This window comes from Dendropsophus ebraccatus, chromosome 9 (genome assembly GCF_027789765.1).
Source record: "Dendropsophus ebraccatus isolate aDenEbr1 chromosome 9, aDenEbr1.pat, whole genome shotgun sequence".
Taxonomy (NCBI): domain Eukaryota; kingdom Metazoa; phylum Chordata; class Amphibia; order Anura; family Hylidae; genus Dendropsophus; species Dendropsophus ebraccatus.
This window is the reverse complement of record NC_091462.1, coordinates 3,784,478-3,807,711: the sequence shown is the minus strand read 5'-3', so window position 1 is coordinate 3,807,711 and position 23,234 is coordinate 3,784,478. Positions and strand designations below refer to the sequence as shown.

General features: G+C 45.3%; 1 protein-coding gene across 1 annotated transcript in view; it reads left to right on the top strand.

Annotated features, from left to right (window-relative positions):
- IGFBP2 (insulin like growth factor binding protein 2) overlaps positions 1 to 22,737 on the top strand; it is a 67,012-nt gene extending 44,275 nt beyond the window's left edge. The window contains exons 3-5 of the mRNA XM_069982379.1: positions 11,534 to 11,739; positions 12,975 to 13,115; positions 16,501 to 22,737. Coding sequence (XP_069838480.1) covers positions 11,534 to 11,739; positions 12,975 to 13,115; positions 16,501 to 16,662 — 509 coding nt within the window. The 3' untranslated portion in view covers positions 16,663 to 22,737. The remainder of the gene's footprint in view (positions 1 to 11,533; positions 11,740 to 12,974; positions 13,116 to 16,500) is intronic.
- The last annotated feature ends 497 nt before the right edge of the window (positions 22,738 to 23,234 follow it).

The following is a 23,234-nucleotide window of genomic DNA, read 5'->3' as shown; positions in this document are numbered from 1 at the left end:
TGATGACTGGCGACGGGGGGCTGATGACTGGCACAAGGGGGGCTGATGACTGGCACAAGGGGGGCTGATGACTGGCACAAGGGGGGCTGATGACTGGCACAAGGGGGGCTGATGACTGGCACAAGGGGGGCTGACTGGCACAAGGGGGGGCTGATGGCACAGGGTGGGCTGATGACTGGCAAGGGGGGGTGATAACTGGCACAAAGGGGGCTGAAGGCATAGGGGAGGGCTGATGACTGGCAAGGGGGGGTGATAACTGGCACAAGGGAGGGGGGGCTGATGACTGGCACAGGGGAGGGCTGATGACTGGCACAGGATGGGCTGATGGCACAGGGGAAGGCTGATGACTGGCAAGGGGGGTGATAACTGGCACAAAGGGGCCAGCATAGGGGAGGGCTGATGACTGGCAAGGGGGGCTGATAACTGGCACAAAGGGGGCTGAAGCCTTTGTGCCAGTTATCAGCCCCCCTTGCCAGTCATCAGCCCTCCCCTCCCTTGTGCCAGTTATCACCCCCCCTTGCCAGTCATCAGCCCTCCCCTATATATTTATAATTATATATCGTGATATATCGTTATATCGTGCATGCATCAAATTATATCGTGATATATCGTTATATCGTGCATGCATCAAATTATATCGTGATATAAATTTTAGGCCATATCGCCCAGCCCTACTGTGTAATAAAGTATGTGAACCCCTGATGGGACCAACTTGTGCAGCAACAAACATCCCCGGTAATTGTTGATCAGTCCTGCACATTGGTTTGAGCCACTTTTTGTCCCATTCCTCAGTATTCAGTGGTTTCAGCTCTGCTGTGTCGGGCTGTGATGGGTCCCTTGGGCTCTTGTGTCCTGAGTGGCAAATGGCCCTCCCGGACTATTGGTACTGCCACCCACAGAAAGGGGAAAATAACCCAAGGGGTGTAGCGGAGATCTATAGGTGCTGGTGCAATAGTGAGTCCAAGTGAATAAATAGAACAGCTTCACTGAACAGTCTCTTGGAAATACAGTAAAAAAACATAACAAATAATTATCAGTGGGTATATGACCTACAGGGGGTTATAGGCAAATAATGTTGCTACCATGATAATATATGATCATAATAATTCATCATTATATATTTTTCTATATATCTTTATTTTGGGTCATGGTAGCAACATTATTTGCCTATAACCCCCTGTAGGTCATATACCCACTGATAATTATTTGTGTTTGGGTAGACCATGAATTTTTGTGTTCCTGATTGGAACTTTTCATTGTTTTTAACTGTGTTTTGTAGTGTCTTGTGTGATTTCCAATATAATTTAATAAAACATATTTGTACTTTGTCTTGGAAATACAGAACACTTTGGCAGTCGATTGCTTATCTGGATACAGACTTTATTGTTTCACTGGATCTGTGCTGAGAGATACTTGTAAGTGCTGGTATAAGAGAGGTAGTTGTAGCGGTGCTTGGATAGTTTAGAGTTTAGCAGTGAAGAGGAGGGGAGTTTGTCAAGGGAGTGGTTTTGTGCTCTGCTGGAACTTGAGAATAGAATACTTGAGAGAGAGAAGTTACTTGTGCCTGTGTTTAGACTGATGTCTGACCACCTTCTGCCCTACAGTGTCTTGTTACCTGTCCTACTAGGGTGACACAAGCCCCAGTTGTGGTTACCTGGGTGAAGCTAAGTGTCCGAGCCTTCTCAGTTTCACCTGAGCTGCGAGGTAGAATACGTAGAATCTTTGGTTGCTTTGTCCTATCCAAGTCAGTTCCTCTTGTAGCTTAGGATACTGCCCTGCATTTTGTAGAGTGTTTCTCAGTGTGGGCTGGAATGATATCCTCCTTGTAGTGTCTAGCACTGCATAGTGGAAGTAGATCTATACACTGCACACACAGGAGAAGAGATCCTGCTCCCTTATATCTCTATACACTGTATACACAGGAGAGGAGATCATGCTCCCCTATATCTCTATACACTGCACACACAGGAGAGGAGATCCTGCTCCCCTATATCTCTATACACTACACACAGAGGAGTGGAGGTTGTGCCCCCCTATATCTCTATACACTGCACACACAGGAGAGAGGATCCTGCTTCCCTATATCTCTATACACTGCACACACAGGAGAGGAGATTCTGCTCCCCTATATCTCTATACACTACACACAGAGGAGTGGAGGTTGTGCCCCCCTATATCTCTATACACTGCACACACAGGAGAGAGGATCCTGCTTCCCTATATCTCTATACACTGCACACACAGGAGAGGAGATTCTGCTCCCCTATATCTCTATACACTACACACAGAGGAGTGGAGGTTGTGCCCCCCTATATCTCTATACACTGCACACACAGGAGAGAGGATCCTGCTTCCCTATATCTCTATACACTGCACACACAGGAGAGGAGATTCTGCTCCCCTATATCTCTATACACTACACACAGAGGAGTGGAGGTTGTGCCCCCCTATATCTCTATACACTGCACACACAGGAGAGAGGATCCTGCTTCCCTATATCTCTATACACTGCACACACAGGAGAGGAGATTCTGCTCCCCTATACAGAGGTATAGACATACTGCATACATAGGGGGCAGGATCTCCTCTCCTCTATTTCTATTCAGCCCTATATCTATCTTTTGCCCTAAATATTTTCTCACAATTTTCCTGTGTGCACACAGAGCCTTACAGCTAGTAGCCTCACTGCAGTCTCTTTGTGCCCCATTTCACCCCTCCGGGCCCGGCTGGGTTCACACTATGTATATTTGAGGCAGTATTTGGTCCTCATGTCAGGTCCTCATAGCAACCAAAACCAGGAGTGGATTGAAAACACAGAAAGGATCTGTTCACACAATGTTGAAATTGAGTGGATGGCCGCCATATAACAGTAAATAACGGCCATTATTTCAATACCACAGCCGTTGTTTTAAAATAACAGCAAATATTTGACAATAAATGGCGGCCATCCACTCAATTACAACATTATGTGAACAGAGCCTTTCTGTGTTTTCAATCCACTCCTGGTTTTGGTTGCTATACAGCCTCACAAATACAGCCTCAAATATACATAGTGTGAACCCAGCTTAGACTGTATGGGTGATGTATAACTTGATCCCTCAGTGAGCTGCTTGTATAGTTTTTTCCCAAATGAATGAAAGTTTAGCAGGGTGTGAGGAAAGAGACATTTTTGTCGGATAAGATTTGTTATATTGTGTTATTGTACTGATTTATGCAGTTTTTTTTAATCAGGGTGTGAGAAAAGAGGCATTTTTGTCTCATAAGATTTGTTATATTGTGTTATAGTACTTATTTATGCAGTTTTTAGCAGGGTGTAAGGAAAGAGGCATTTTTGTCTGATAAGATTTGTTATATTGCCTTCTAGTATACAGTTTGGTGACACAACAGCGATTGTTTATGTTTGCTGATGCTGTCAGTAGAGCGGACTATTCCAGAGAGGAATGTTCTGATCCACAGGGAGGAGCAGCAGCACAGAGTATTTTAGGATGTCATTTCTATGTGGCGCACACTATATTCTTTGTTTCTTTTTCTGTATCCTCAAGTTACGGGGGGGGGGGGGGGGGGGGGCACATAGTTTTAATACCTGGATCCAAACAATGCAATTGTAAACAAGAAGTCACATGTCTGCTGTCTTGTCTAGTGTGTGTGTGTGTGTATGTATGTGTATGGGGGGGGTTAGTGTGTCAGGAATGTTCTCAATGTGCTGATGGTGATGGAGCGCTGCCATATTCCCTAATCACTGTGTAAACAGCGGATAATCCCGGGATTGTGGCGCACAGAGTGATGACTAGCCGATCCTCACGAGATTGTGTGCAGGTCCCTGCAGGCTCCTCTCCTACACAAGGTGCCCGAAGGGATGTGAGAGGAGAAGCTAACAGCAGTGCAGAGCATCTTCAGCAGTGAGGGATGCTGATCCTAGGAACATTAAATGGCGGAGAGAACAGCACAAAGTATTTCAGGAGGGGAGCAGTCTGTCCTGCGAAATGTTACATGGTAGAAGCAGCAGCATCTGTCAGCAGTACAGAGTATTTCAGGAGGGGAGCAGTCTGTCCTGTGGGGGGGGGGGGGTCAGAGGCTAAATGTTACATGGGGTCTGTCAGCAGTACAGAGTATTTCAGGAGGGGAGCAGTCTGTCCTGTGGGGGGTCAGAGGCTAAATGTTACATGGGATCTGTCAGCAGTACAGAGTATTTCAGGAGGGGAGCAGTCTGTCCTGTGGGGGCGTCAGAGGCTAAATGTTACATGGGGTCTGTCAGCAGTACAGAGTATTTCAGGAGGGGAGCAGTCTGAGGCTAAATGTTACATGGGTTCTGTCAGCAGTACAGAGTATTTCAGGAGGGGAGCAGTCTGTCCTGTGGGGGGGTCAGAGGCTAAATGTTACATGGGGTCTGTCAGCAGTACAGAGTATTTCAGGAGGGGAGCAGTCTGTCCTGTGGGGGGTCAGAGGCTAAATGTTACATGGGGTCTGTCAGCAGTACAGAGTATTTCAGGAGGGGAGCAGTCTGTCCTGTGGGGGGTCAGAGGCTAAATGTTACATGGGGTCTGTCAGCAGTACAGAGTATTTCAGGAGGGGAGCAGTCTGTCCTGTGGGGGGTTAGAGGCTAAATGTTACATGGGATCTGTCAGCAGTACAGAGTATTTCAGGAGGGGAGCAGTCTGTCCTGTGGGGGTCAGAGGCTAAATGTTACATGGGGTCTGTCAGCAGTACAGAGTATTTCAGGAGGGGAGCAGTCTGAGGCTAAATGTTACATGGGTTCTGTCAGCAGTACAGAGTATTTCAGGAGTCTGCTGATTTTGTGAACTCTTGAGACGACAGGCACCATTTCCTGTGCCGCTTCTCTCAGCATAATGTTTACGAGCCCCTGAGGAACTGCCCATGTGACCCAGGAAGGGGCACTAACCCTATAGATGGGGGCTATTATGTGATATCCAGCTAGGTTGCCCGGTTCCTGAGCACCCTACATCCAGCATGCAGGTAAGGGGAACCTATAGGAAAGGGGCAGCATCTAGAGACTCTAGGAGCTGCCCCCCTCCCATCAGCCACTGTGTATCCTATGGGACCCCCGACCACATTCCTGACTATTGCAGCCTGGTTTATCTGGGTGAGGGGCTGACAATGAGACGCTGCGTCTGGGGGAATCGGAGCAGCTGGGACATTGGGAAAGAGTTTATTTAACCTGATGTGACTGGGACAACAGTGACCACCAGATACATGATCCCTGTATGTCAGAGATCTTTTCATACGGGGCTAAATATCTCACAGAGCCGGTGCTCTAGAATAGAAGAAGCCGCAACATTGTGCTCTAGAATAGAAGAATCCACAACATTGTGCTCTAGAATAGGGAAAGGGGAAAAAAAAAAAACAAAAAAAAAACAAAACCCCACAACATTGTGCTCTAGAATAGAAGAATCCACAACATTGTGCTCTAGAATAGAAGCCACAACATTGTGCTCTAGAATAGAAGATTCCACAACATTGTGCTCTAGAATAGAAGAAGCCGCAACATTGTGCTCTAGAATAGAAGAATCCACAATATTGTGCTCTAGAATTTAAAAAAAAAAAAAAAAAAAATTAATAATCCACAACATTGTGCTCTAGAATAGAAGAATCCACAATATTGTGCTCTGGAATACAAAAAAATTAAAAATTGATAATAATAATAATCCACAACATTGTGCTCTAGAATAGAAGCAACAATATTGTGTTCTAGAATAGAAGAGGGAGCAGTAACATTGTGTTCTAGAATAGAAGAGGGGAGCAGCAACATTGTGTTCTAGAATAGAAGAGGGATCAGCAACATTGTGTTCTAGAATAGAGGAAACAGTAACACTGTGCTTTAGAATAGAAGAAGCCACAACATTGTGCTTTAGAATATATGAGGTAGCAGCAACACTGTGCTCCAGAATGGAGGAGGTAGCTACACTGCTGTAGAATAGATAAAGTAGCAACATCGGGTCACATTTTGGAGGTTCCAAAAGGGCATACGAGTATGCTGGTCTTAATATATGTCTCCCATTGTGCTCTAGAATAGCATAAGTTCCTACACTGCTCTAGAATTGAGGAGGTTGCAACACTTGGCTCTAGAATAGAAGTATCTACATTGTCCTCTAGAATAGAAGAAGAGTCTACATTGTAACAGCATTGAGTTTTAGAATGGAGGAGGTAATGACATTGTGCTCTAGAATAGAGAAGGTACTGACATTGTTTTCTAGAATAGAGAAGGTACTGACATTGGGCTCTTGAATAGAGGAGGTAGTGACATTGGGCTCTTGAATAGAGGAGGTAGTGACATTGGGCTCTAGAACACATGACACATGGCTACGTGTAATAGTGACACATGGCTACGTGTAATAGTGATACATGGCTACGTGTAATAGTGACACATGGCTCCGTGTAATAGTGATACATGGCTATGTGTAATAGTGATACATGGCTACGTGTAATAGTGATACTACGTGTAATAGTGACACATGGCTCTGTGTAATAGTGACACATGGCTCTGTGTAATAGTGATACATGGCTACGTGTAATAGTGACACATGGCTACGTGTAATAGTGATACATGGCTACGTGTAATAGTGATACATGGCTACGTGTAATAGTGACACATGGCTACGTGTAATAGTGATACATGGCTACGTGTAATAGTGACACATGGCTACGTGTAATAGTGATACATGGCTACGTGTAATAGTGACACATGGCTACGTGTAATAGTGATACATGGCTACGTGTAATAGTGACACACGGCTACGTGTAATAGTGATACACGGCTACGTGTAATAGTGATACACGGCTACGTGTAATAGGGATACACGGCTACGTGTAATAGTGATACACGGCTACGTGTAATAGTGATACACGGCTACGTGTAATAGTGATACACGGCTACGTGTAATAGTGATACATGGCTACGTGTAATAGTGGCACATGGCTACGTGTAATAGTGATACATGGCTACTTGTAATAGTGACATATGGCTACGTGTAATAGTGATACATGGCTACGTGTAATAGTGACACATGGCTACGTGTAATAGTGACACATGACTACGTGTAATAGTGACACATGGCTACGTGTAATAGTGACACATGGCTACGTGTAATAGTGACACATGGCTACGTGTAATAGTGACACATGGCTACGTGTAATAGTGATACATGGCTACGTGTAATAGTGACACACGGCTACGTGTAATAGTGACACACGGCTACGTGTAATAGTGACACACGGCTACGTGTAATAGTGATACACGGCTACGTGTAATAGTGATACATGGCTACGTGTAATAGTGATACATGGCTACGTGTAATAGTGACACATGGCTACGTGTAATAGTGACACATGGCTACGTGTAATAGTGACACATGGCTACGTATAATAGTGATACACGGCTCCGTGTAATAGTGACACACGGCTACGTGTAATAGTGACACACGGCTACTTGTAATAGTGATACAGGGCTACGTGTAATAGTGATACACGGCTACGTATAATAGTGATACACGGCTCCGTGTAATAGTGACACACGGCTACGTGTAATAGTGACACACGGCTACTTGTAATAGTGACACACGGCTACTTGTAATAGTGATACATGGCTATGTATAATAGTGATACACGGCTCCGTGTAATAGTGACACACGGCTACGTGTAATAGTGACACACGGCTACTTGTAATAGTGATACATGGCTACGTGTAATAGTGACACATGGCTACGTGTAATAGTGACACATGGCTACGTGTAATAGTGATACATGGCTACGTGTAATAGTGACACATGGCTACGTGTAATAGTGATACACGGCTACGTGTAATAGTGACACACGGCTACGTGTAATAGTGACACACGGCTACGTGTAATAGTGATACATGGCTACGTGTAATAGTGATACATGGGTACGTGTAATAGTGATACATGGCTACGTGTAATAGTGACACATGGCTACGTGTAATAGTGACATATGGCTACGTGTAATAGTGATACATGGCTACGTGTAATAGTGATACATGGCTACGTGTAATAGTGATACATGGCTACGTGTAATAGTGATACATGGCTACGTGTAATAGTGACACATGGCTACGTGTAATAGTGATACATGGCTACGTGTAATAGTGACACATGGCTACGTGTAATAGTGACATATGGCTACGTGTAATAGTGATACACGGCTACGTGTAATAGTGATACACGGCTACGTGTAATAGTGATACATGGCTACGTGTAATAGTGATACATGGCTACGTGTAATAGTGACACATGGGGATGTGTAATAGTGACACATGGCTACGTGTAATAGTGACACATGGCTCCGTGTAATAGTGACACATGGCTACGTGTAATAGTGACACATGGGGATGTGTAATAGTGACACATGGGGATGTGTAATAGTGATACATGGCTACGTGTAATAGTGATACATGGCTACGTGTAATAGTGATACATGGCTACGTGTAATAGTGATACATGGCTACGTGTAATAGTGACACATGGCTACGTGTAATAGTGACACATGGCTACGTGTAATAGTGAGACATGGCTACGTGTAATAGTGACACATGGCTACGTGTAATAGTGACACATGGCTACGTGTAATAGTGACACATGGCTACGTGTAATAGTGACGCATGGCTACGTGTAATACTGGTACACGGCTACGTGTAATAGTGATACATGGCTACGTGTAATAGTGATACATGGCTACGTGTAATAGTGATACATGGGGATGTGTAATAGTGATACATGGCTACGTGTAATAGTGATACTACGTGTAATAGTGACACATGGCTCTGTGTAATAGTGACACATGGCTCTGTGTAATAGTGATACATGGCTACGTGTAATAGTGACACATGGCTCTGTGTAATAGTGACACATGGCTACGTGTAATAGTGATACATAGTGTAATAGTGATACATGGCTACGTGTAATAGTGATACATGGCTACGTGTAATAGTGATACATGGCTCCGTGTAATAGTGATACATGGCTACGTGTAATAGTGATACATGGCTACGTGTAATAGTGATACATGGCTACGTGTAATAGTGACACATGGCTACGTGTAATAGTGACACATGGCTATGTGTAATAGTGACGCATGGCTACGTGTAATAGTGATGCATGGCTCTGTGTAATAGTGATACATGACTACGTGTAATAGTGACACATGGCTACGTGTAATAGTGACACATGGCTACGTGTAATAGTGACACATGGCTACGTGTAATAGTGACACATGGCTACGTGTAATAGTGACACACGGCTACGTGTAATAGTGATACATGGCTACGTGTAATAGTGATACATGGCTACGTGTAATAGTGATACATGGCTACGTGTAATAGTGACACATGGCTCTGTGTAATAGTGATACATGGCTACGTGTAATAGTGATACATGGCTACGTGTAATAGTGACACATGGCTACGTGTAATAGTGACACATGGCTACGTGTAATAGTGATACATGGGGATGTGTAATAGTGACACATGGCTACGTGTAATAGTGATACATGGGGATGTGTAATAGTGATACATGGCTCCGTGTAATAGTGATACATGGCTACGTGTAATAGTGATACATGGCTACGTGTAATAGTGATACATGGCTACGTGTAATAGTGACACATGGCTACGTGTAATAGTGACACATGGCTACGTGTAATAGTGACGCATGGCTACGTGTAATAGTGATACATGGCTCTGTGTAATAGTGATACATGACTACGTGTAATAGTGACACATGGCTACGTGTAATAGTGACACATGGCTACGTGTAATAGTGACACATGGCTACGTGTAATAGTGACACACGGCTACGTGTAATAGTGATACACGGCTACGTGTAATAGTGACACATGGCTACGTGTAATAGTGATACATGGCTACGTGTAATAGTGATACATGGCTACGTGTAATAGTGATACATGGCTACGTGTAATAGTGATACATGGCTATGTGTAATAGTGACACATGGCTACGTGTAATAGTGATACATGGGGATGTGTAATAGTGACACATGGCTACGTGTAATAGTGATGCATGGCTACGTGTAATAGTGACACATGGCTACGTGTAATAGTGACACATGGCTCCGTGTAATAGTGATACATGGCTCTGTGTAATAGTGATACATGGCTACGTGTAATAGTGATACATGGCTACGTGTAATAGTGACACATGGCTCTGTGTAATAGTGACACATGGCTACGTGTAATAGTGATACACGGCTACGTGTAATAGTGACACATGGCTCTGTGTAATAGTGATACATGGCTACGTGTAATAGTGATACATGGCTACGTGTAATAGTGACACATGGCTACGTGTAATAGTGACACATGGCTACGTGTAATAGTGATACATGGGGATGTGTAATAGTGACACATGGCTACGTGTAATAGTGACACATGGGGATGTGTAATAGTGATACATGACTACGTGTAATAGTGACACATGGGGATGTGTAATAGTGATACATGGCTACGTGTAATAGTGACACATGGCTACGTGTAATAGTGATACATGGCTACGTGTAATAGTGACACATGGCTACGTGTAATAGTGATACATGGCTACGTGTAATAGTGATACATGGCTACGTGTAATAGTGATACATGGCTACGTGTAATAGTGACACATGGCTACGTGTAATAGTGATACATGGCTACGTGTAATAGTGATACATAGTGTAATAGTGATACATGGCTACGTGTAATAGTGATACATGGCTCCGTGTAATAGTGACACATGGCTACGTGTAATAGTGATACATGGCTACGTGTAATAGTGATACATGGCTACGTGTAATATAGATACATGGCTCCGTGTAATAGTGATACACGGCTACGTGTAATAGTGATACACGGCTACGTGTAATAGTGATACATGGCTACGTGTAATAGTGATACAGGGCTCTGTGTAATAGTGATACACGGCTACGTGTAATAGTGATACACGGCTACGTGTAATAGTGATACATGGCTACGTGTAATAGTGATACATGGCTACGTGTAATAGTGACACATGGCTATGTGTAATAGTGATACATGGCTATGTGTAATAGTGATACATGGCTATGTGTAATAGTGATACATGGCTACGTGTAATAGTGATACATGGCTACGTGTAATAGTGACACATGGCTATGTGTAATAGTGATACATGGCTATGTGTAATAGGGACACATGGCTACGTGTAATAGTGATATATGGCTACGTGTAATAGTGACACATGGCTGTGTAATAGTGATACATGGCTACGTGTAATAGTGATACATGGCTCCGTGTAATAGTGACACATGGCTCTGTGTAATAGTGACACATGGCTACGTGTAATAGTGATACATGGCTCTGTGTAATAGTGACACATGGCTACGTGTAATAGTGATACATGGGGATGTGTAATAGTGATACATGGCTACGTGTAATAGTGACACATGGCTCTGTGTAATAGTGACACATGGCTACGTGTAATAGTGACACATGGCTACACGCCACTGATGGGTCTCCTGTCTTCTGTTGTCAGATGCTCCAGAGGAACGCTCTGACGGCACGCTCGTGGATAACAACTTGGATGCAGGGCCGATGGTGACTGATAATTTCCCCAGAAGACCGGTGAGACCTCCGGTAAAGGAAGATGCTGTAAACCGCGGGAGAGCCAGCGAACATCACCGATCCAAAAACAACAAACTTCATGATGAGAAGAAAATCCCAAGACAATCGGCACAGAGGGTGAGAACCAAACCCCAGGGGCTACCAGAGTACGGAGTACAGTATTACCAGGCTTCATCATGTGATCAGTATTACCGGGCTTCATCATGTGATCAGTATTACTGGGCGTCATCATGTGATCAGTATTACCAGGCTTCATCATGTGATCAGTATTGCCAGGTGTCATCATGTGATCAGCATTACCAGGCTTCATCATGTGATCAGTATTACCGGGTGTCATCATGTGATCAGTATTACCAGGCTTCATCATATGATTAATATTACCAGGCTTCATCATGTGATCAGCATTACCAGGCTTCATCATGTGATCAGTATTATCAGGCTTTATCATGTCATCTGCATCATCATCATGTGATGCAGTGACCCTGGGTGTTGTGGTACCAACTGGGCACTTGTCACAGTGGCCAGGAGTGGTATGATGAAGCCCAGTAATACTGATCACATGATGAAGCCCGGTAATACTGATCACATGATGAAGCCCGGTAATACTGATCACATGATGAAGCCTGGTAATACTGATCACATGATGAAGCCTGGTAATGCTGATCACATGATGAAGCCTGGTAATGCTGATCACATGATGAAACCTGGTAATACTGATCACATGATGAAGCCTGGTAATACTGATCACATGATGAAGCCTGGTAATACTGATCACATGATGAAGCCTGGTAATACTGATCACATGATGAAGCCTGGTAATACTGATCACATGATAAAGCCTGGTAATACTGATCACATGATGAAGCCTGGTAATACTAATCACATGATGAAGCCTGGTAATACTGATCACATGATTAAGCCTGGTAATGCTGATCACATGATGAAGCCTGGTAATACTGATCACATGATTAAGCCTGGTAATGCTGATCACATGATGAAGCCTGGTAATACTGATCACATAATAAAGCCTGGTAATACTGATCACATAATAAAGCCTGGTAATACTGATCACATGATGAAGCCTGGTAATACTGATCACATGATGAAGCCTGGTAATACTGATCACATGATAAAGCCTGGTAATACTGATCACATGATAAAGCCCACATAGTCAATGTAGACAACATTGCAGAGATCACATAATCAATTTGACTGTAATTTTGTATCAAAAACCAAAACATACATGTAAACACAGCCTGAGGTAGTGATCCCTGCAGGATTGATAAGGGCATCTGAAACCAGTGACTGATGCAATGCTCTGCAGATCTTACAGCCTCTTCCCCACTTTTCAGAGTCTCTGTCAGCAGCAGCTGGATCAGGTCTTAGAGAGGATTTCATCCATGAATCTTCCTGATGAGAGAGGGCCGCTAGAACATCTCTACGCCCTGCACATCCCCAACTGCGACAAGAACGGATTATTCAACCTTAAACAGGTGAGTGCCGCTATAATGGTGACTAAAAGGGGTGAGTGCCGCTATAATGGTGACTAATGGGGTGAGTGCTCACTATAATGGTGACTAAAGAGGGTGAGTGCACGCTATAATGGTGACTAATGGGGTGAGTGCACGCTATAATGGTGACTAAAGGGGGTAAATGCGCGCTATAATGGTGACTAATGGGGTGAGTGCACGCTATAATGGTGACTAATGGGGTGAGTGCTCGCTATAATGGTGACTAATGGGGTGAGTGCTGCTATAATGGTGACTAAAGGGGTCAGTGCACGCTATAATGGTGACTAATGGGGTGAGTGCACACTATAATGGTGACTAAAGAGGGTGAGTGCTGCTATAATGGTGACTAATGGGGTGAGTGCTGCTATAATGGTGACTAAAGAGGGTGAGTGCTGCTATAATGGTGACTAAAGAGGGTGAGTGCTGCTATAATGGTGACTAAAGGGGGTGAGTGCACGCTATAATGGTGACTAATGGGGTGAGTGCTGCTATAATGGTGACTAAAGGGGGTGAGTGCGCGCTATAATGGTGACTAATGGGGTGAGTGCACGCTATAATGGTGACTAATGGGGTGAGTGCTGCTATAATGGTGACTAAAGGGGTCAGTGCACGCTATAATGGTGACTAATGGGGTGAGTGCACACTATAATGGTGACTAAAGAGGGTGAGTGCTGCTATAATGGTGACTAAAGGGGGTGAGTGCACGCTATAATGGTGACTAAAAAGGGTGAGTGCTGCTATAATGGCAACTAAAGGGGGTGAGTGCACGCTATAATGGTGACTAATGGGGTCAGTGCACGCTATAATGGTGACTAATGGGGTGAGTGCACACTATAATGGTGACTAATGGGGTGAGTGCACACTATAATGGTGACTAATGGGGTGAGTGCACGCTATAATGGTGACTAAAGAGGGTGAGTGCACGCTATAATGGTGACTAATGGGGTGAGTGCACACTATAATGGTGACTAATGGGGTGAGTGCACACTATAATGGTGACTAATGGGGTGAGTGCACGCTATAATGGTGACTAAAGAGGGTGAGTGCACGCTATAATGGTGACTAATGGGGGGAGTGCATGCTATAATGGTGACTAAAGAGGGTGAGTGCACGCTATAATGGTGACTAAAGAGGGTGAGTGCACGCTATAAAGGTGACTAAAGGGGGTGAGTGCACGTTATAATGGTGACTAATGGGGTGAGTGCACGCTATAATGGTGACTAATGGGGTCAGTGCATGCTATAATGGTGACTAATGTGGTGAGTGCACGCTATAATGGTGACTAATGGGGTCAGTGCATGCTATAATGGTGACTAATGTGGTGAGTGCACGCTATAATGGTGACTTATGTGGTGAGTGCATGCTATAATGGTGACTAAAGGGGGTGAGTGCACGCTATAATGGTGACTAATGGGGTCAGTGCACGCTATAATGGTGACTAATGGGGTGAGTGCTGCTATAATGGTGACTAAAGGGGGTGAGTGCGCGCTATAATGGTGACTAATGGGGTGAGTTTACGCTATAATGGTGACTAATGGGGGTGAGTGCACGTTATAATGGTGACTAATGGGGTGAGTGCACGCTATAATGGTGACTAATGGGTTCAGTGCACGCTATAATGGTGACTAATGGGGTGAGTGGATGCCATAATGGTGACTAATGTGGTGAGTGCACACTATAATGGTTACTAATGTGGTGAGTGCATGCTATAATGGTGACTAAAGGGGGTGAGTGCACGTTATAATGGTGACTAATGGGGTGAGTGCACGTTATAATGGTGACTAATGGGGTGAGTGCACGCTATAATGGTGACTAATGGGGGTGAGTGCACGCTATAATGGTGACTAATGGGGTCAGTGCACACTATAATGGTGACTAAAGGGGGTGAGTGCACGCTATAATGGTGACTAATGGGGTGAGTGCACGCTATAATGGTGACTAAAGGGGGTGAGTGCTGCTATAATGGTGACTAATGGGGTGAGTGCTGCTATAATGGTGACTAAAGGGGTCAGTGCACGCTATAATGGTGACTAATGGGGTCAGTGCACGCTATAATGGTGACTAATGGGGTGAGTGGATGCCATAATGGTGACTAATGTGGTGAGTGCACACTATAATGGTTACTAATGTGGTGAGTGCATGCTATAATGGTGACTAAAGGGGGTGAGTGCACGTTATAATGGTGACTAATGTGGTGAGTGCACGCTATAATGGTGACTAATGGGGTCAGTGCACGCCATAATGGTGACTAATGGGGTCAGTGCACGCTATAATGGTGACTCATGGGGGTGAGTGCACGCTATAATGGTGACTAATGGGGTGAGTGCACGCTATAATGGTGACTAATGGGGTGAGTGCACGCTATAATGGTGACTAATGGGGTGAGTGCACGCTATAATAGTGACTAATGGGGTGAGTGCACGCTATAATGGTGACTAATGGGGGTGAGTGCACGCTATAATGGTGACTAATGGGGTCAGTGCACGCTATAATGGTGACTAAAGGGGGTGAGTGCACGCTATAATGGTGACTAATGGGGTGAGTGCACGCTATAATAGTGACTAAAGGAGGTGACGGCGGGGATAGTAAGGAAGTAAAACAGTAGATTAGAGTCCTTGTGCGTTAGTGAGAACTCTGAGGAACTCTGGCTTGTGTTTCCCATGCTGGGCAGCAGTGCGTCAGAGAGAAGCAGAGCTGGGTTGTCTGGGAAGTTATGGAGTAGTCAGAGCACATATGGCCTTCTATACTGGGGGGAGCTGGCAGATCTGATACTGGTGGTTATCCTCACTATCCCTCCTTCTCCCTCTCTGACTCAGGGATCTTGTTTAACATTCTGGGCTGCAGTGACTAGAAGAGTAATATCAGTAGCAGGGTTGTGTTGTCTGTGAAGACATGGAGTAACGACAGCACTACCTTACACCTTGTAATAAAGGGGCATGCTGGCAGCTGTAATACAGGGAAGAATCACTGGAAGTGTAGGGATCCTGTTTCACACGCTGGGCAGCGGTGAGTAGCTATACAGAATATTGACTGCAGAGTTGTTTTAGCTGTGAAGAAATTGTAGTACAGCAGCACCTAGTAATAGCAGGACATGGCGGTGAATGTAAGAGAAGCAGAGATGAATCATTGGGTGCGTATACCTATAGGGCAGTGCCACTTGGAGCAAGTCCTGGCAGCATAAAAACAACTGTACTGGGCAGAGAAAGGAAATAGAAGATACTTCAAGGCTGCAGTGGAATCATCTTGCATAACTATATATTTACAAGCCTGTATAAAGAAAGCAGAATATCCCTTGAAGTCTCAGTCACCTGCACATACTTAGTAGTCACACAGTAAGCGTCTTTGTACTTTCTCCCATGTCCTGCAGTGTAAGATGTCGCTAAACGGTCAGCGAGGAGAATGCTGGTGCGTCAACCCCAATACCGGAAAGATGATTGCTGGAGCCCCCATGATCCGAGGCGACCCTGAGTGCCACCTGTATTATCCAAGCACCGAGGAGGACCGCAAGCAGCAGCGCACCCAGAAATAACGTCCCCGCGCACGCTGCCAGCTACTCTCGCAATCTCTGTATTTATACACTTGGGGTCACTGACAGTTTTGAAAGTGGGCTGGTTAATGATTAAGCTCTACACGGCGCCATAGACAAGGTGCCAAAGCTTTCCCCAAACCTCCAAAATTTGACCTAAAAGAAACAAACCTCAACATTTCCCATCCAAACCAGCACCATAAGCTGTGGGACCTGGGAGACCGGCGCATGAGGTTTCCTGCCAATGAAGCTGGAAATCCAAGGACTGTTAAATAAGGGTGATTATCGCTAGGCCCAAGGGTGTCCGAGACATGTCCACAACCAGGTGGAGGCTGTGCATGGCATCTGAGCTATGTCTAAAACCAGTTAGAGGCCATGCAGGCGGTCCAAGTCATGTCCACGACCTGGTGGAGGCCGTGCAGGGTGTCCGAGCCATGTCCACAACCTGGTCTAGGCCATGCAGGGTGTCCAAGCTATGTCCAAAACCAGTTGGAGGCCATGCAGGTGGTCCGAGCCATGTCCACAACCTGGTGGAGGCCATGTAGGGTGTCCAAGCTATGTCTACAACCTGGTGGAGGTTGTGCAGGGCCACCATGACCTGTCACCTGTCTCTCATACTCAACGCATGATTTTGTATGCGTCGCTTTCTTTGGCAGAGGTCGGTGTATTCTTAGCTTCTGCCATACAGGGTCTTAGTTTTTATTTCCTGACTTACAATTCAAGACTGTACAGTGAGCGGCAACCGCCAAGACATGACATCCAGCTGTACAGTCAGCAAGTGGGGGGGGGGCTTTCCTGCAGGGTATCTATATCACAGAACCACGTATTAAAATTTAACTTTTAATAAATATACTTAAATATAGAAACATTTGAGAAAATTCAGTACTGCGAAAAAAGGCACACCCAGATAATTGTAACCTCATAAATGTCTGCCTACCAAAGCGTAGGTCCTAGATAATACTAATTCTGATATATTGTCTTGTCTCATTGGGGGTCTCCCAGTACGGGGGTCTGCTGCTGTAGTCACATTGGGGGAATCGCAGAAACACATTGCTACATTGAGGATGGATCAATGGGATCTGTGAGGTGTGGCCCCTCCGGTTACTGATTTATTACAGCAGCTGCCGCCTCTTATCCTCTAAATTATCACCAGAGACGCAAAAGTTCTGATTTGCTTCATGATATAGGAGAATCCTCGGATGTAAGTGACCGAAGTGTCTAATGCAGCAGTCCCCGAAGGGATAGAAGATAAAGGAACCATAAGCTGATGTATGTGCCGCCTGTAGTGCCCAGTCCGGGTCCCCCCACATATGTCCAGGGATCGGTGAGACATCTCCTCCATAGGCTGCAATAAAGATTGTCATCTCACCTATTGGCAGCCGTACTGAAACAGCCTGTATGTAATGTTTTCTGGTCTGCGGCAGCCACGCCGGCGGGAAGCTACACTGATCCCGCACTGAGATCCATGTTACTAGTAATCTGAGGGGTCGTCTTCTCTCTGGGGTCTTCTTTTCTTGGGGGTCACCTGAGGGGTCGTTTCTTTTGGGTGTCGTCTTCTCTTGGGGGTCATCTGAAGGAACATCTTCTCGGGTCGTCTGAGGGGTTGTCTTCTCTCGGGTTGTCTGAGGAGTCGTCTTCTCTTGGGGGTCATCGTAGGGGTTGTCTTCTCTTGGGGGTTGTCTGAGGGGTCGTCTTCTCTCAGTGGTCATTTGAAGGGTCATCTTCTCTCGGTGGTCATTTGAGGGGTTGGCTTTTCTTAGGGGTTGTCTGAGGCGTCATCTTTTCTCGGTGATCGTCCGAGGGGTTGTCTTCTCTCTAGCGTTGTCACCAGGGCGTTGTCTTTTCTCAGGGATCATCTGAGGGGTCGTCTTCTCTTGGGGTTTGTCGGAGGGGTTGTCTTCTCTCAGTGGTCGTCTGAGGGGCCGTCTTCTCTCGGTGGTCATTTGAGGGGCCGTCTTCTCTCGGTGGTCATTTGAGGGGCCGTCTTCTCTCAGTGGTCATTTGAGGGGTTGGCTTCTCTTAGGGGTTGTCTGAGGTTTTGTCTTTGCGACGCCTTCTCCCCGAGGGGTTGTCTTCTCTCGAGCGTTGTTACCAGGGGGTTGTCTTTTCTCGGGGGTTGTCTGAGGGGTTGGCTTCTCTTGGAGCAGGGTCACTAATGTGTAGTATTGTGGGTTTAGTGGAGCAGGGGGCCCAGTGTAGCTTTCTATTACCTATAAGATGGAAGGGAAAGGGTTACCATGACCTGGGACTCTTTGCCTCAGAAACTTTATTCAGGGACCATCCCAGTGGCGCTCGTCCTCAAAATATACGGGCTTAGTAATATAATATGTAACACTATATGTTATACGCTTTATAATGCACATATGCTACGAGATACAAACATATATACCTCTGAGTCGTGTAATGGAAAATACTGAATGATGTCCAGGACTGATCAGTATCTTAAAGGGAATCTCCAACTTTTACCATCAGGTCATAGATAGATCATAGATCTCCAGCTTTATGAGCTGATTTACTTCTGGGTTTCCTAGGACTAAAGACTGTTCTCCATCCACTGAAGGGTGAGTGTCTAACCTGTGGGGGTCTGACTGCTAGGTCCCCTTCCAATGATGAGAACACAGGTCCTGATCAGCAATCCTATCGGTCCTATTCATGGACAGATTTAAAGTGAAACTGTCATTTTATAAAACTTTTGACATGTCCTAGAGCAGAGATGGGGACCCTGTGGCCCTCTACTACAATTCCCATCATGCCTGGACAGCTAAATAAAAAGCTTTGGTTGTCCAGGTATGATTGGAATTGTAGTTTTGGAATAGTTGGAGGGCTGAAGGCCCCCCATCCCTGTCCTAGAGGAAGGTCAAAAGTTAGCTCTGACCCCTATTGAATGTTAGATGGAGCTGGGAGAAACACTCAGCTAAGTTCTTCACTCCGCTCTGGCTGTGATCTTTGTCTCACTGCTCCAGAGGGATACAGAGAGCGAGATGGAAAAGGCAGCACATAGCCTGTATTCCCTGCCATCTCCACCTCCATGCTTAAACCTCCATATTGTACAGGCAGGACTATAGTGATATCAGGAATCCCATTATAGTGACATCAGGAACCCGGACTATGGTGATACCAGGAATCAAGACTATAGTGATAACAGGAAACCCGGACTGTAGTGATGTTAGGAACCCGGAATGTAGTGATAAGAGGAACCTCAGACTATAGTGATATCAGGAACCCGGACTGTAGTAACATGAGGAACCCGGACTGTAGTAACATGAGGAACCTCAGACTATAATGATATCAGGAACCCGGACTTTAGTGATGTCAGGAACCCGGACTGTAGTGATATCAGGAACCTCAGACTATAATGAAATTATGAACCCGAACTTTAGTGATGTCCGGAACCCGGACTGTAGAAATATCAGGAACTCGGACTGTAGTGCTATCAGGAACCCAACTATAGTGATAACAGGAACCCCACTATAGTGATATCAGGAACCCCGACTGTAATGATATCAGGAACCTCAGACTATAGTGATATCAGGAAGCCCAACTGTAGTGATATCAGGAACCTCAGACTATAGTGATATCGGGAACCCGGACTGTAGTAACATGAGGAACCCAGACTGTAGTAACATGAGGAACCCGGACTGTAGTAACATGAGGAACCCGGACTGTAGTAACATGAGGAACCCGGAATGTAGTAACATGAGGAACCTCAGACTATAATGATATCAGGAACCCGGACTGTAGTAACATGAGGAACCTCAGACTATAATGATATCAGGAACCCGGACTTTAGTGATGTCAGGAACCCGGACTGTAGTGATATCAGGAACCTCAGACTATAATGAAATTATGAACCCGGACTGTAGTAACATGAGGAACCCGGACTGTAGAAATATCAGGAACCCAACTATAGTGATAACAGGAACCCCACTATAGTGATATCAGGAACCCCGACTGTAATGATATCAGGAACCTCAGACTATAGTGATATCGGGAACCCGAACTGTAGTGATATCGGGAACCCGAACTGTAGTGATATCAGTAACCCGAACTGTAGTGATATCAGTAACCCGGACTGTAGTGATATCAGGAACCCCGGACTGTAGTGATATCAGGAACTCCGGACTGTAGTGATATCAGGAACCCCGGACTGTAGTGATATCAGGAACCCTCTCCTGTATTCAGGAACGTTGTGCGATCTGTAATCCGGTGGAAGAAAGAAAGAAATGCAGCTTCTTGCTGATTGTTCCAGAGACTCTTCTCACCTGCAGAAATGTTTCCTGTGTAGTGTATATACCTGTCCGGGGTATGTGTACAGCCCCCAGGGCAGAGGATGCCATACTGACCCAGCCCATGCTGATTAGTTCCAGAGAATCTCTGCAGGTCCCGACTCACCCTGTTTCTCTTATATATGATACTTTATGTGTATTCTTGTATCTATATAAAGTGCAGCTCCATCTTTATGAAAAGTGTGCACCCTCACTCTTACCCATGGGGGGGGTATACAAGCAGGGGCTGATGGTGGAGGAACTACCTGCCACTACAAGTGATGCAGGAATGACCTCAGAGCAGTTGTCACTTCTTTTATATATATTACTCAATAAGAGGTAACACTGACAGCAGGAAAAGACACCCACCCTGGTGGATAAAGCAGTGACCGCCAACCTCTGGCCCACCAACTACAACTCAGCTGAATGGACATAGTGAGAAGTTTTGCAACAGGTGAGGAGCGGCAGGTTGGCTGGTATACAGAGCATGAGAGGGGTTTTCTGGGACCTTAGTATTGATAACTACCCATACTAGAAGCTACCAATATTCGATCAGGTGGGGTCTGACTCATAGCACTTGTCCCAATCAGCTGATTGGTTACATTGCAGCCTCTTCTTTATCGAGAAGGCACAGCACCATACATTTTGTAGTGGTTGTGCCTGGTACTGCTCAGTCTCGTTTAAAGGGGAACGCCAGCAAAAAATATAATGCACAAAACATATAGGTGCATTCATTATCTATCTATCTATCTATCTATCTATCTGTCCATTCATCTACATAGATAGATTAGAGAAAGATGAAACAACAGGGTCTCTTTCCCCTATACTGCTCAGGAGAGGCTGTTGTTTCCTTGCCCTTGGCCTGATGATCACTGTGTGATATCAGTGGTGGGCAGGGTTACAAACATGGACACTTCCCCCTACTGTTGTCTCGAGTTTGGGTGGGGTTTTGAAACTCGGTTCCATTAAAGTAAATGGAGCTTAATTGCATACCGCACCTCACTGGAGACAACAGTAGGGGGGAAAAGTGGCCATGTTTTTGTAGCGCTGGATAACCCCTTTAAATTGGACTTAACTGCAGTAAGCTGCAATACAAGATGGAGCCACTACAAAATGGATGGAATTGTACCTGTTAAGGGGGTTCTCCAGCATTAGAGAAACATGGCCACTTTCTTCCAGAGACAGCACCGCTCTTGTCTCCAGGTCAGGTGTGGTTTGTAATTAAGCTCCATTCCCTTTAATGGAACTGAGTTGCAAACCTGCATCCAACCTAGAGGCGAGAGCAGTTTTTCTAACACTAGATATCGCCTTGAAACAAGGTGCTTTTCAGCCGGTCAATCAGGAGTCCTCCAATCCAATATTGATGGTTTGTCCTGAAGTCCCAGAAAACCCCTGTATCAAATGATTAATTGTCCACATCTAAAATCCCCTATACAAAATCTCTTAATAGATGGGGGTCCTGCAGTCAGCACCCCTTCTCTCAGCTGGACCCCACAGTACTAGAGCCCCACAACTGACCACGGAAACAGTTAACGCACATTGAATTCCATGGTTTCCCCTCCATAATTAGAATTGTGAGGTGCATTCTATACAGTGACCTCTAGGGGTCACCGCTTCCTGTCTCAGACGAGTCTGTACCCCCTGATGCAGTGGTTTATGTTATCGATTCTCCTGGAGAGATCTCTGTATTGATCTGTCATTGTAATTTGATGAAATATTTGCATGTTGATGAAGTTTAATTATTCAATTATTGGAAGTGCAGATGGTGACTCTCTGCACCTATAAGGACACGGAATAAACATTCTCACACATTGTCTGTGGTCATTTTGTTGACAGGAACAAAACTCGCTGTCTTATTGTTATTAGGTTAAGAGTTCAAACATATAATATAATCCAAGGTTCTTCCCAATTGAGTCTCCTCCCCTGCAGTCCACTGATAATTTTAGGCTCCACCCCTTTAGTGAGGCTCCTCCCCTGCAGTCCACTGATAATTTTAGGCTCCACCCCTTTAGTGAGGCTCCTCCCCTGCAGTCCACTGATAATTTTTAGCCTCCATCCCCTTAGTGAGGCTCCTCCCCTGCAGTCCACTGATAATTTTAGGCTCCACCCCTTAAGTGAGGCTCCTCCCCTGCAGTGCACGGATAATTTTAGGCTCCACCCCCTTGTGAGGCTCCTCCCCTGCAGTCCACTGATAATTTTTAGGCTCCATCCCCTTAGTGAGGCTTCTCCCCTGCAGTCCACTGATAATTTTTAGGTTCCACCCCCTTACTGAGGCTCCTCCCCTACAGTCAATTGATAATTTACAGGCTC